General features: G+C 43.2%; 1 protein-coding gene across 1 annotated transcript in view; it reads left to right on the top strand.

Annotated features, from left to right (window-relative positions):
- The window catches only part of LOC121513936 (rho guanine nucleotide exchange factor 2-like), a 42,950-nt gene extending 28,324 nt beyond the window's left edge, over positions 1 to 14,626 (top strand). Inside the window, exons 5-22 of the mRNA XM_041793966.1 lie at positions 38 to 170; positions 251 to 354; positions 470 to 613; positions 817 to 1,067; positions 1,296 to 1,421; positions 3,358 to 3,475; positions 3,582 to 3,830; positions 3,913 to 3,989; positions 5,714 to 5,886; positions 6,341 to 6,408; positions 7,309 to 7,548; positions 7,627 to 7,704; positions 9,701 to 9,753; positions 9,840 to 9,881; positions 9,960 to 10,010; positions 10,091 to 10,360; positions 10,660 to 10,813; positions 10,893 to 14,626. Coding sequence (XP_041649900.1) covers positions 38 to 170; positions 251 to 354; positions 470 to 613; positions 817 to 1,067; positions 1,296 to 1,421; positions 3,358 to 3,475; positions 3,582 to 3,830; positions 3,913 to 3,989; positions 5,714 to 5,886; positions 6,341 to 6,408; positions 7,309 to 7,548; positions 7,627 to 7,704; positions 9,701 to 9,753; positions 9,840 to 9,881; positions 9,960 to 10,010; positions 10,091 to 10,360; positions 10,660 to 10,813; positions 10,893 to 10,942 — 2,381 coding nt within the window. The 3' untranslated portion in view covers positions 10,943 to 14,626. The remainder of the gene's footprint in view (positions 1 to 37; positions 171 to 250; positions 355 to 469; positions 614 to 816; positions 1,068 to 1,295; positions 1,422 to 3,357; positions 3,476 to 3,581; positions 3,831 to 3,912; positions 3,990 to 5,713; positions 5,887 to 6,340; positions 6,409 to 7,308; positions 7,549 to 7,626; positions 7,705 to 9,700; positions 9,754 to 9,839; positions 9,882 to 9,959; positions 10,011 to 10,090; positions 10,361 to 10,659; positions 10,814 to 10,892) is intronic.
- Positions 14,627 to 14,656: the final 30 nt, after the last annotated feature.

Raw genomic sequence — 14,656 nt, forward strand, 5'->3', positions numbered from 1 at the left:
GTCTCATTAATCCTGCTTCTTCTTCTGTGGTGTCCAGCTCCGATGATGAAGGAGCGTCCGAGCTCAGCAATTTATCCGTCCGACAGTCTTCGTCAGTCTCTGCTCGGCTCCAGGAGGGTTCGCTCCGGCCTTTCGCTCGCTAAGAGTGTCTCCACCAATAACATTGCAGGGTGAGGCTGAACTGCCTGCTGATAGGCTGTTTAACTCATTACCTGTTAACTAACAGATTCTGCCCCTCCCCCTCTTCTAGGGGCTCAGAGGACTCGGTGGGTCTGCGGAGGATTCTGTCCCAGTCTACTGAATCTCTGAACTTCAGGAGCCGGACTCTCTCCATGGAGTCTCTGACAGACGACGGTTGGTTAAACGATAATGTCACGTCATAGAAGTTATGTTAGCTATACTTATTTACTCATTTGAATGATGCCACTGGAGGCTGGCTCCACCCTCACTTATACTGTGTTGTTGTTAGGTGAGTGGTGGTGGAGCCCCCTGCTGGAGGAGCTGCAGGTGGAGGGCAGCTCTGTTCAGGCCGACAGCTGGAGTCTCGCCGTAGAGCCCAACTTCCTGCAGACGCTCCATAAAGACATCATCAAGCAGCAGGACGTCATCTACGGTACCCACATCTCACATCCACATATAGGTTCAGTGTGGTCCTGGTCTCTGAGCGGGCTATGGTGATGGTCCTGGTCTCAGAGCGGGCTATGGTGATGGTCCTGGTCTCAGAGCGGGCTATGATGATGGTCCTGGTCTCAGGGCAGCTATGGCCGTGGTACTGGCGTGCCGTCTGACCTCTGACCTGACCTCTCTCTCTCTCAGAGCTGATCCAGACCGAGTTCCACCACGTGCGGACTCTGAGGATCATGGAGGGCGTGTACCGGCGTGGGATGCAGGAGGAGGTGATTCTGGAGGCCGGCGTGGTTCACTCTGTGTTCCCGTGTCTCGACCAGCTGCTGGAGTGGCACACGCACTTCCTGTCTGAGCTGATGAGGAGGAGGAGTGAGGGGCTGACGGAGGGCAGCTCCACCAACTTTACCATCCAACAAATCGGAGACCTCCTGCTGCAACACGTGAGCTCCAGGGGTCTATCAAAGATTTAATGACTAAAGACGAGGGGGGGGTTAAAGAGGACGCTGTTATCATATTAGACTGAAAGTTAATGATCTTAAGACCACATGCTGTTTCTTTAAACATGAGAATCAATAACCTAATAGTCCATAACCAATCAATCAATCAATCAATCAATAATTCCATAATGACTTAACTAATCAATAATCAATAATTTTCTGTGTTTGTAGTTTTCAGGGCAGTCTGCAGAGGACATGAAGAAGATCTATTCAGAGTTCTGCAGTCGACACCTGAAGGCCGTCAAACTCTACAAAGAGGTTTTAACCAGAGACCGACGACTGCAGCAGTTCATCCGGGTAAGAACCACAATCTAGAACCAGAACTAGAACCAGGAACTAGAACTGGAACAAGAGGCAATTCTTAAACCAGGAGTAAAATCTAGAACCAGAACTAGAGCCAGGAACTAGAACTGGAACAAGAGGCAACTCTTAAACCAGGAGTAAAATCTAGAACCAGAACTAGAAACAGGAACTAGAACTGGAACAAGAGTCAACTCTTAAAGCAGGAGTAAAATCTAGAAGCAGTCTTGTATCAGAACTAGAACCAGAACCAAGACTTGGATGAGTGCCAAGATCAGAACCAGAAATAGAATCATAGCAAGAACCAGTATTATAAGTAAGATTGGAACTAGAACCATAACTAGTACAAGGGTCTAGACAAGGGCAAATGCTAGAACCAGAACTGGGTAGAGAAAAGGACTCTTGTCCACACTAGAACAAGAACCAGGACTAGAACTAGAATGACAACTAGAACCAGAGCTTGAACCAAGACTAGAACTAGAACCAGACCAGGACTTAAGAAGCTACTGTATATGATGTGTTTACTGTTGTGTCATTTGCTTTTTTGTTTGTTTGTTTGTCTGTTTGTCTGTTTGTCTGTCTGTCTGTTTGTTTGTTTGCTTGTTTGTTTGTTTGTTTGTTTGATTGTTTGCTTGTTTGTTTGTTTGCTTGTCTGTTTGCTTGTTTGTTTGCTTGTTTGTTTGTCTGTCTGTTTGTCTGTCTGTCTGTTTGTTTGCTTGTTTGTTTGTTTGTTTGTTTGTTTGTTTGCTTGTTTGTTTTGTTTGTTTGCTTGTCTGTTTGCTTGTTTGTTTGCTTGTTTGTTTGTTTGTTTGTTTGTCTGTCTGTTTGTCTGTCTGTCTGTTTGTTTGTCTGTCTGTCTGTTTGTTTGTTTGCTTGTTTGTTTGTTTGTTTGTCTGTCTGTTTGTTTGTTTGTTTGTTTGATTGCTTGTTTGTTTGTTTGCTTGTCTGTTTGCTTGTTTGTTTGCATGTTTGTTTGTTTGTTTGTTTGTCTGTCTGTCTGTTTGTCTGTCTGTCTGTTTGTTTGCTTGTTTGTTTGTTTGTTTGTCTGTCTGTTTGTCTGTCTGTTTGTTTGTTTGCTTTTGATTGTTTGTTTGTTTGCTTGTTTGTTTGTTTGTTTGTTTGTTTGTCTGTCTGTCTGTCTGTTTGTCTGTCTGTTTGTTTGTTTGCTTGTTTGTTTGTTTGTTTGTTTGTCTGTCTGTTTGTCTGTCTGTCTGTTTGTTTGCTTGTTTGTTTGTTTGTCTGTCTGTCTGTCTGTTTGTTTGTTTGTTTGTTTGATTGCTTGTTTGTTTGTTTGTTTGTTTGTTTGCTTGTTTGTTTGTTTGTTTGTTTGCTTGTTTGTTTGTTTGCTTGTCTGTTTGCTTGATTGTTTGTTTGTTTGTTTGTTTGTCTGTCTGTTTGTCTGTCTGTTTGTTTGTTTGTTTGTTTGTTTGTCTGTCTGTTTGTCTGTCTGTTTGTCTGTCTGTTTGTTTGTTTGCTTTTGATTGTTTGTTTGTTTGCTTGTTTGTTTGTTTGTTTGTTTGTTTGTCTGTCTGTCTGTTTGTCTGTCTGTTTGTTTGCTTGTTTGTTTGTTTGTTTGTTTGTTTGTCTGTCTGTTTGTCTGTCTGTTTGTCTGTCTGTTTGTTTGTTTGCTTTTGATTGTTTGTTTGTTTGCTTGTTTGTTTGTTTGTTTGTTGGTTTGTCTGTCTGTTTGTCTGTTTGCTTGTTTGTTTGCTTGTTTATTTGTTTGTTTGTTTTTGATTGTTTGTTTTTTTGCTTGCCTGTATGTTTGTTTGTTTGTGTTTCTTGGAGGCTTGTTTTTTTCATATGCATGGTTGTTGGTTTGTTTAAACAGTTTAAACTGGTTTGAAACCCCTATAACTGGTTTAAACTGGTTTTAAGGTGGTATAACTGTAATGATGTTCTATCTGTCTCTCCCCTGCCCCATAATGCTTAGCGAGTGTGTCGGGGTCCTCTGCTGCGTCGTCATGGCGTTCAGGAGTGCATCTTGCTGGTGACTCAGCGAATCACAAAATACCCGGTCCTGATCCAGAGAATCCTTGACAACACCAAAGGTAGTCTGACCCCTGACCTTTAGTAACCCCTGACCTCTGATAACATTTAATAATCTTAAATGAGCTTTAGTAACCCCTATCTCTGTACCCACCCTGCTCCCTGCAGGCAGTGAGGGGGAGGTCCAGGCTGTGAGCCAGGCTTTACTCCTCCTTAAACAGTTGATCAGCGCTGTGGATGAGGAGGTGCTGGAGTTGGGGCGGAGTCGGCGGCTACAGGAGGTGCAGGCTCGTTTGGACCCGCGGGCTCAGACAGAGGTTCGGGGAGGAGGCGTGTTCAGAGGAGGAGAACTGCTCAGGAGGAAGCTGCTCCACGAGGGGGCACTCCTCTGGAAGGTGCAGGGCTCCAGGATGAAAGGTACAAGTCTGTGTACATGCTCTGCCATTTTTATGTGGGTGGAGCTAGAGCCTGCTGACACGCCTCTATGTGATTGATTCAGACGTACAGGTGCTGCTGATGTCGGACATCTTGGTTTTCCTCCAGGAGAAAGATCAGAAGTTCACCTTTGCTTCACTGGTGAGTCCCTCAGATGTGTTTATGTCAGCAAAAGAGTCAGGAAAAGGACAGAAAAACTGTCAAATGGAGAAACAGGAAATACGACCAAAATGGTCATCTTGCATTAACGGTTCATAAGCCCAGAAGTGGTCTTATTTACTTTTGTAGTCCTCTTACTGACTCAGGAGGCCTCCACTGTAGTTGTAGTCCTCTTCCTGTCTCAGGAGGCCTCCATTGTAGTTGTAGTCCTCTTCCTGACTCAGGAGGTCTCCACTGTAGTTGTAGTCCTCTTCCTGACTCAGGAGGCCTCCACTGTAGTTGTAGTCCTCTTCCTGACTCAGGAGGCCTCCATTGTTGTTGTAGTCCTCTTCCTGACTCAGGAGGCCTCCATTGTTGTTGTAGTCCTCTTCTTGACTCAGGAGGTCTCCACTGTAGTTGTAGTCCTCTTCCTGACTCAGGAGGCCTCCACTGTAGTTGTAGTCCTCTTCCTGACTCAGGAGGCCTCATTGTAGTTGTAGTCCTCTCACTGACTCAGGAGGCCTCATTGTAGTTGTAGTCCTCTTCCTGTCTCAGGAGGCCTCCATTGTTGTTGTAGTCCTCTCACTGACTCAGGAGGTCTCCACTGTAGTTGTAGTCCTCTTCCTGACTCAGGAGGCCTCCACTGTAGTTGTAGTCCTCTTCCAGACTCAGGAGGCCTCCACTGTAGTTGTAGTCCTCTTACTGACTCAGGAGGCCTCCACTGTAGTTGTAGTCCTCTTACTGACTCAGGAGGCCTCCACTGTAGTTGTAGTCCTCTTCCTGTCTCAGGAGGCCTCCACTGTAGTTGTAGTCCTCTTACTGACTCAGGAGGCCTCCACTGTAGTTGTAGTCCTCTTCCTGTCTCAGGAGGCCTCCACTGTAGTTGTAGACCTCTTCCTGACTCAGGAGGTCTCCACTGTAGTTGTAGTCCTCTTCCTGTCTCAGGAGGCCTCCATTGTAGTTGTAGTCCTCTTCCTGACTCAGGAGGCCTCCATTGTTGTTGTAGTCCTCTTCCTGACTCAGGAGGCCTCCATTGTTGTTGTAGTCCTCTCACTGACTCAGGAGGCCTCCATTGTTGTTGTAGTCCTCTTCTTGACTCAGGAGGTCTCCACTGTAGTTGTAGTCCTCTTCCTGACTCAGGAGGCCTCCACTGTAGTTGTAGTCCTCTTCCTGACTCAGGAGGCCTCCATTGTTGTTGTAGTCCTCTTCCTGACTCAGGAGGCCTCCATTGTTGTTGTAGTCCTCTTCTTGACTCAGGAGGTCTCCACTGTAGTTGTAGTCCTCTTCCTGACTCAGGAGGCCTCCACTGTAGTTGTAGTCCTCTTCCTGACTCAGGAGGCCTCCATTGTAGTTGTAGTCCTCTTCCTGACTCAGGAGGCCTCCACTGTAGTTGTAGTCCTCTTCCTGACTCAGGAGGCCTCCATTGTAGTTGTAGTCCTCTTCCTGACTCAGGAGGCCTCCACTGTAGTTGTAGTCCTCTTCCTGACTCAGGAGGCCTCATTGTAGTTGTAGTCCTCTTCCTGACTCAGGAGGCCTCATTGTAGTTGTAGTCCTCTTCCTGTCTCAGGAGGCCTCACTGTAGTTGTAGTCCTCTTCCTGTCTCAGGAGGCCTCACTGTAGTTGTAGTCCTCTTCCTGACTCAGGAGGTCATTTTAATCTTAAGACTAAATTTAAAATAACTTCCAAAGTTAGTGCTGACTGAGACTAAACCCATCTGTGTGTCCCAGGATAAATCTCCAGTCGTCTCCCTGACAAACCTGATTGTCAGAGATATAGCCAATCAGGAACGAGGGATTTACCTGCTCAGCGACTCTGCCCCCCCTGAGATGTATGAGCTGTATGCTGCTTCCAAAGATGACCGCAAGATGTGGAAAACATGGATCCAGCAGGCTGCCCACAGGTCAGACTAGATCCCTCACTAGAGTGCTTTATCTAGAACATCAGCAGTTCTTTTTAACCCCTGTAGACAAAGTAAATGAGTATTTGGTAGATTATTTATTTGTTGTAGCAAATTGCTTCTTGTCAATAAATCTTATACCGTTGTAAAGCTTATTTATTTCACTTTTGAATGGAGACACATTTGTAAGGAACATGCATTTGTGGGATGAGCAGCAGAGCTGAGTATGTGGGTTGCACAAAATTTACTGACAGGAAGCATTGTTACAAAAAAAAGAATAATCTACCAGACACTCTTTTACTTACTTTTTGGGCTAGGTTTAGAATATCATCAGTAGTTTATGGATATATGTAACCATTTAAAGTCCAGCGTGTATATCATGTGTATTGTTCATGTATATTGTGTATTTTGTGTATATTGTGTAGTTCTCAGTCTATGTGTCTGTTGTCATTGTCAGCTGTCCGCCCAGATCAGAGTTCCCACTCATCGAGACAGAAGACAAAGCTCTAATACGACGACTCCGAGGTAACGTCTACTCCTCCTCCTCTTCAGTAAACCTATCGTTTTATCTCCTCCTTGTAAGCCTCCTCTCCACTAGGTGGCGATATGCCTCCTTCCAGGTGGTTCCTGTTAGACCTCCTTCTGTTGACTGTGCAAAAGAGTTAGAGATCAGCTGACTGACAGAAAGACTGTCGTGGTTCTGGCTGGTTGGATATCAGACAACATAAACATGAGTAAACGTCACAGTCCTCAGTGCTCCTTCTCTTGTCAGTGGTTGGAGCTTAAAGATTGCTGGATCATGGTTCCAGAGACCTGATTCACGGCGCTGGACTTGGTATTCTAGTGATGGTCACAACCAGGGCTTGACACCTGCCAACTAGCCAAATGCAGAGATCCACTTAGAGACTGTAGATGTCCTCTCTCTTAACTAGCACGTCTCCTGGACCAAAACAAAGATCCAGGTATCTGGGGATGTCTTAGATGCTGCCATTGATTCTGAGTCTGTGAATGAGACAGGAAGCTGTAGATCAGTTCACCCACCTTGGCAGCGTAATCCATCGATCCACTGATTGTGTGGCCGAGATCAACTGTAGATTTAGTCCCCCGGTATCTGAGCATGTGGACTAAAGTCAGAGTCTTTTGGTCCTTGGTCCTCCTGGTCTTACGATATTCTTGTGAGGTCTGGTTGTTGGCTGATGACCAGAAGCATCTACTGGACTCCTTTGCGACGACCCTGGAGCAGACCTGGAGGATGGCCATTAGGAGGCCGGACCAGTACAGGATGATCCGGCATGCTCCTAGACCTGACTCTTCTAAATCACCATGAACTGTCCTGAATATCTGCTGCTCCTCTTTCTGTCACATCATTTCACTTTAAACCAAATCTGATCCCTCCTTCTCCTCCTCCTCCTTCTCCTCTTCCAGCTGACATTCAGCAGAAGGACAGGGAGGTGATGGAGCTCCTGCAGGAGCGCGTCACTCTGTTTTCTGACTATGTTGAGGCGACAGGAAGAGGCACCACAGAAGAAGAGGACGGTTTGGATGTAAGCACCTCCTCCTTAAAGACCTCCTCTACATCCTCCTCTTCCTGCAGGAACCTGTTCAGAGCCGACACATCTCACGCTCCTCAGGCTGAGCCACTCCTCAGCACCTCCCTCACTGAAGGTCGGTCAAAGTCCTCATTGGTCCTCATTGATGAAAAGGTGAATGTCTGGACGTCTGTGAACATAACTGTTTTTTTAGTCGACAGGCTGACTGAGCTGCTGCTCCACGCCAAAATCCATAAATCCAACATAACCAACGGAAACCAGGAGCTGAGCAGTGAGTCACCTTTACCGTTAACTCATTAGAACCCTGAATCACAGAGTCCTGATCCTGGTTTATTAGCTGTAGTGTTAGTGAGTAGAGGACGGTCATCACTGCTAGTATCAATGTTCTACTGCAATATTCTCTACCTTATCTCTGAGGTTAAGGGTCATCTTCAGAGGGAAGGGGGGAATGTTTATTTAGCTTTAGTGACATCATCTTTACAGGCAAGGATGGAATATTTATCAAGATCTAGTGACATAATCTTTACAGGCAAGGAGGGAATGTTTATTTAGCTTTAGTGACATCATCTTTACAGGCAAGGAGGGAATGTTTATTAAGCTTTAGTGACATCTTCTTTACAGGCAAGGAGGGAATGTTTATTTAGCTTTAGTGACATCTTCTTTACAGGCAAGGAGGGATTTTTTTACTAAGATTTAGTGACATCATCATTTCAGGCAAGGATGGAATGTTTATTAAGCTATAGTGACATCATCTTATAAGACAAGGAGGGAATGTTTATTAACCTTTAGTGACATCATCATTAGAGGCAAGGAGGGAATGTTTATTAAGATTTAGTGAAATTTTCTTTACCGGCAAGAAGGGAATGTTTATCAAGCTTTAGTGACATCATCTTTATAGGCAAGGAGGGAATGTTTATTAAGATTTAGTGAAATTTTCTTTACCGGCAAGAAGGGAATGTTTATTAAGCTTTAGGGACGTTTTCTTTACAGGCAAGGAGGGAATGTTTATCAAGCTTTAGTGACATCATCTTTATAGGCAAGGAGGGAACATTTATTAAGATTTAGTGACATCTTCTTTACAGGCAAGGAGGGAACATTAATTAAGCTTTAGTGACATCTTCTTTACAGGCAGGAAGGAAATGTTTATTTAGCTTTAGTGACATCTTCTTTACAGGCAAGGAGGGAGTGTTTATTAAGCTTTAGTGACATCTTCTTTACAGGCAAGGAGGGAATGTTTATTTAGCTTTAGTGACATCTTCTTTACAGGCAAGGAGGGAATGTTTATTAAGCTTTAGTGACATCTTCTTTACAGGCAAGGAGGGAATGTATCTTTAGCTTTAGTGACATCTTCTTTACAGGCAAGGAGGGAGTGTTTATTAAGCTTTAGTGACATCTTCTTTACAGGCAAGGAGGGAATGTTTATTTAGCTTTAGTGACATCTTCTTTACAGGCAAGGAGGGAATGTTTATTAAGCTTTAGTGACATCTTCTTTACAGGCAAGGAGGGAATGTATCTTTAGCTTTAGTGACATCTTCTTTACAGGCAAGGAGGGAATTTTTTACTAAGATTTAGTGACATCATCTTTAGAGACAAGGAGGGAATGTTTATTAAGATTTAGTGACATCATCTTTATAGGCAAGGAGGGAATGTTTATTTAGCTTTAGTGACATCTTCTTTACAGGCAAGGAGGGAATTTTTTACTAAGATTTAGGGACATCATCTTTAGAGACAAGGAGGGAATGTTTATTAAGATTTAGTGACATCATCTTTATAGGCAAGGAGGGAATGTTTATTTAGCTTTAGTGACATCTTCTTTACAGGCAAGGAGGGAATTTTTTACTAAGATTTAGTGACATCATCTTTAGAGGCAAGGAGGGAAGTATTGTTCTTCTCCCTTTCTTTCTGTGGACCAGACCATCATTTAGCTGTTCTTTTACTTCTTCTATTGAGTTTGTCTTTCTCACATGAGTTTGCGTGTTTCAGAACAATGCCACCCCTTAGCATTGACGTGTTGCTTCTGCATACTCTCGTGTTAGTTATGTTGCTGTTGTGCCTGTGGTGTTGTTGGCTGCTGTAGCACCCTCTAGTGTTGATACAAGGCTCTCTTATGTTGACATGATGCTGTAATGCCCTCTAGTGTTGATTTGTTGCTAAGGCACCCTCTAGTGTTAGTTTTGTTGCTGTTGTGCCTGTGGTGTTGCTGGCTGCTGTAACGCCCTCTAGTGTTGACGTGTCTCTGAAGTGTTCCTGTGTTTTTCTTCCCTCAGATGGCGACTCAGGTTCATTAAACGGTTCCATCGACTCGAACAGCTCGTCAAAGGTAAACACTTACCTTTCACTGAATAAAATATTCATGATGATGAGCAAATTAGTTTCCACCGTAACATTTTTAAAATTTGTTTTTAGGACACAAACGGTAACCAGGTCCAGGAGGGAACGGTCACCCAGGTAACGAATAGTTCAAACAGATTGGCCATGTTTGGTTCCAATCAGAGCAGAGCTGACTGTCACATGTTCTCTCCACAGGAGATCCGTAAGCTATTGGTCAGCCTTAGCACACACCTCCACGCCCTACAGGTACGCCATCAGACCACCTGACCATGGCCAGGTACCTTATGACCTCCTCTCACCTATGCCCTCTCTGACCTCGCCCCCAGGCTGCTGTGATTCGTCAGGACTCCATCCTGGAGCTGTCAGTCACCACCTGCCCGGTCTCCTCCTCGTCTGGCCACGCCCACCCACGCCTCAGCAGGTCAATGTCCCGGGATGCTGGGATGGATTCCAGTGGGGAGGCGGAGCTTCTGAGGAGACAGGTGGAGCTGCTGCAGGAGGAAGTGACGCGCCTCCGTCTGAGAGGGGAGGAGCCTTCTAGAGACGGGGTGGAGTCAGGAGGAAGGAGGAGGAGCAATGGAGAAATCAGTGAACAGGTGGGTGGGTTTAGGGGCGAGTCCAGGTATCTACAGGATATAACAACGCAGCTTCAAGGTAAACACAGGTCTACCTATGAACCATTATCCTTCATCAACACACCTCTCTCTCAGTATTTAGTCACATGATTCTGTTTTAATGTAATGAAGGACTGAATACGCCTCACCATGTCTCTGATCCACTAGTGGGATTTGTAGTGGCGTGGACCAGTCCGTCCGACCAGCCTCACTGAAAATATTATTCCAACTATCCTTATAACTACTACCATCAACTAAACCAACAACACTTGTGTCAGCAGGTGAGCAGGAGGCGTGGCAGCAGGGAACTAGAGCCCCGCCCCCCCGCCCCACTGGCCAGTCAGGATCCTGTGGACCACCTGGACGGTCTACAGGAAGGAAATGAAGAGGAAGAGGAGGTAATGAGGATCTCCCCTCGCTCTGACAGCCCCAGAGGTAAGAACAGCTAGACATTTATGGTCATCATTAACCGCTTTCTGTGGTCACCATGGTAACCTGTGAGCCGCTGTCTCAGACCTGCAGGACATCCCAGAGGAGAGCGAGTGTGGAGCTGAGCCCAGTTAACGCCACACCTCCACCACTGATGTCAGTGTGATGTCAGCGTTATGTCACAGGGAGAAGGCTGGTCAGAGCTGGAGATGATGTCATTTCCTGCTGTCATGGTTTCCTTCCTGAAGTGTGTTTGAAATCTGTTTACATCATCACACCAGCTGGAGGGTAACCTAGATGTTTATAGTCGTCACACTACGTTTCCCAGAATGCCTTTGGATATCAGCAGCTCGCTTTAAAAGGAAGGGGGGGTTAAACCATTACATTAGACTGTATCAATAGAGGGTATGCACATGATGTCACAGTAGGTGGGGCCACTGCAGGTCAAGCTGCTGAGAACAGAGAGGAGTGAGAGACGACTTTAAGTCAGCTGAGAGAGCACACCATGTAGAAAATATTCACAGAAACATTTGGAGCTGTAACATTACATTTACAAAGACAAAACCATGTCAAACATGTTCAGAGGAATTTTTGGAGAAACATTAACAAAGATGAAACCACTCAGAATTCCAAATCTATTCTCAGAATTCTGACTTTGACCTCGGAATCCTGAGAATAAACTCAGTTGGGCGGGAACTGCAGGAAGGCATCAGTGCATACTCTTATTACAGTGAATATATTTTTAAACAGTTTTAATTAAGTTAAAATAGTTGATATAACTGTATTAATGACGTTAATACATTTAATATAACTGTATTAATGAGGTGAATATGTTTTTAGCTGTAATTATATTCCTTAATACTGAACTGTGATAAAACAGTTCAGTTCGTCACTGTAAGCTGGCAGAATCTGATTCCTGTTTGAGACTGAACCTAAGAGTAGATGAGATCTTTTTCATTTTATTTTGTTTTTTAAACCAAAAGCAAAACTTAAAAAAAAAAAAAAAAAAAAAAAAAAAAAACAGGGCTTGACATTGAACCCTGCCAACCCCCTAAACGTGGGTGGATTTCAGCTGTGGCATGTACCACAGTGACTCTCACTAGCCACTCTGGTGGGTACGACTGGTCAGTGTACAGTCCTCTGCTTCTCTCTAACTGTGCTCAGCTGTTAGCTCCATTAAGATGATCATGGCAGAAAGGTTAGTTAACACAGGTAGGAACTAATTTACCCAATAAACCACAAATGTCTCGAGAGCTTATTGTCATCAGGTTACTGAAGGAGAACAGAGCATGTGTTTTGTCTCATTCCAGACCTAGACATGTTACTTTCCAGTTTTATTTATACATACAGGGATCGACATCTAGTTTGAGTAAAATTTAGTGTGCCATAGTTATGGGTTCATCATATAAAACTTTATTTTCCAAGAATAAGATTGTGGCTGGTGTAATCCAGAATGGCTGGTAACTTTAGAAAATAAGAAAACTAGCCACAGTGGCTAATGAAAAATCCAAAATGGCTGGTGACTTCAGAAGGCTACTAGCCACAGTGGCTAGTCAAAAATCCAAAATTGCTGATAACTTTCACAGACTACTAAAACTGCTAGCCACAGTGGCTGTTCAAAATCCAGAATGACTGGTAACTTTCAAAAACGACAAAAACAACTAGCCACAGTGACTGGTCAAAATCCAGAATGACTGGTAACTTTACAAAACTACTAAAACTACTAGCCACAATGGCAATTAAAAAATGCAAAATTACTGATAACTTTCGAAAACTAATAAAACAACTAGCCACAATGGCTAGTGAAAAATTCAAAATGCTTATTAATGTAAGAAGACTACTGGCCAAAGTGGCTGATGAAAAATGCAAAATTACCGATAACTTTCAAAAACTACTAAAACTACTAGCCACTGTGGCTACTGAAAAATCCAAAATGCTGGTAACTTTACAAATCTACAAAAACTTCTATCCACAGTGGCTATTGAAAAATCCAAATTGCTGATAACGTTTGAAAACTACTTAAACTACTAGTGGCTGGTGAAAATCCAAAATGGCTGGTAACTTTACAAAACTACTAAAACTTCTGTCCACAGTGGCTGGTGAAAATTTAAAGTGGCTGAAAACTTCTGAAAACTTCTAAAACTACTAGCCACAGTGACTGGTGAAAAATCCAAAGTGCTGATAACTTTCAAAAACTATTAAAACAGTGGCTGGTGAAATATCCAAAATGGCTGGTGACTTAACAAAACTGCTATTACTTCTATCCACAGTGACTGGTGAAAATTAGAAGTGGCTAGTAACTTCAGATGACTACTAGCCACATTGGCTAGTGAAAAATCCAAAATGGCTGATAACTTTTAAAAAGTACTAAAACTACTAGCCATAGTGGCTGGTGAAAATCTAAAGTGGCTGGTGACTTAACAAAACTGCCATTACTTCTATCCACAGTGGCTGGTGAAAATTAGAAGTGGCTAGTAACTTCAGATGACTACTAGCCACATTGGCTAGTGAAAAATCCAAAATGGCTGATAACTTTTAAAAAGTACTAAAACTACTAGCCATAGTGGCTGGTGAAAATCTAAAGTGGCAGGTACTTTTACAAAAGTACTAATAGCCATGGTGGCTGGTGAGCGTAAAAGTTCATGTCAAGCCCTGAAACTCAAAGTTTTTCAGGAACCTGTGCAGGGGGTGGGGGAGGGGGGTGGGGTGCTAGGTCCATCTCAGTGATGAGCACAGCTGTCTGTTTGCATGTTAGCATGTGTCTGGTATATTTATATAGGATTTGAGATATTTTGACTTCCTGGTTGGCTTGGACCAATCTGCTTGTTTGTCTGAACCAAAACACTGATCTGAGCATAACTTTATCGACAACGTGATAACGGACGGCGGCAGCTGTTTCCATGGAAATGGTCACAGCAACTCTTTAAATGCTGGAATAAAAAAATAAAAATAAACATCACAGAGATCATCTGCTTAGACAGATGCTCCACTCCGTGATGATTTAAGGTCCCAGCAGCTTCTTATCCTCATGTTTTTATACTTTTATATGTAACGTTTGTTTAACTGGTCAGTAAGACTGAAAGCTTGATTAACTGATCAATAAAGACTGAAGGTTTAACCGATCAGTCAAGAATGAAGGGTTGTTTAACTGATCAGTAAGGACTGAAGTATTTTTGAAGTACCCTGATCTATGGTGGCCCTGAAGGTCAAGTAAAACACAAAAAATATGATATGTAGGTCTTTCATGAAAACAATGTTCATTAAACACTAAAACATACTAAATAAATACAGAAATGTTTCCTGGGACACAAAACATTTCTAAATCCTTTTTTCAGCCACAGAAAAATTTCATGAAAACCCGAAACGGTGAAAATCAAAAACATTCAGTGAAACTCAGAAACATTCAGTGAAACTCCAGAACATTTCAGGAACCTTTTATCAACATTTCATTGAACTGTTTCACTGAATGCTTCTGTGAATCACAGCATGTTTTACTTAGTTTGATACTATTTTGATATTTTTTTAGTCAGTGTATTTATGTTCACTATGATATTTCTGGTTTTGTGCAGTGATTCTTGTGCTTTAAGTGGAAGGTTTTTGACCTTGAGGGCCGCCGTAGTGGGCAGTAGAGACATTAGACTGAATTAGTGTTGAGTATAAATATTGATCAGAACAGTGTAAATGCTTGTTGTCATGTTTCTGATGTGTGTTATAAATCTAATCAGCTGGAACATTTGCTGTTTTTAATGATCTTCTTCATCATTATAACCGACTGTACATTATTTTATCAATGAAAATTAAAGAATAATTCAACAGTGATGGTTTTGTTCTTTTTCTTGATGTTGTTGT

The sequence above is a fragment of the Cheilinus undulatus genome, linkage group 8 (genome assembly GCF_018320785.1).
Source record: "Cheilinus undulatus linkage group 8, ASM1832078v1, whole genome shotgun sequence".
In the NCBI taxonomy this organism is placed as follows: domain Eukaryota; kingdom Metazoa; phylum Chordata; class Actinopteri; order Labriformes; family Labridae; genus Cheilinus; species Cheilinus undulatus.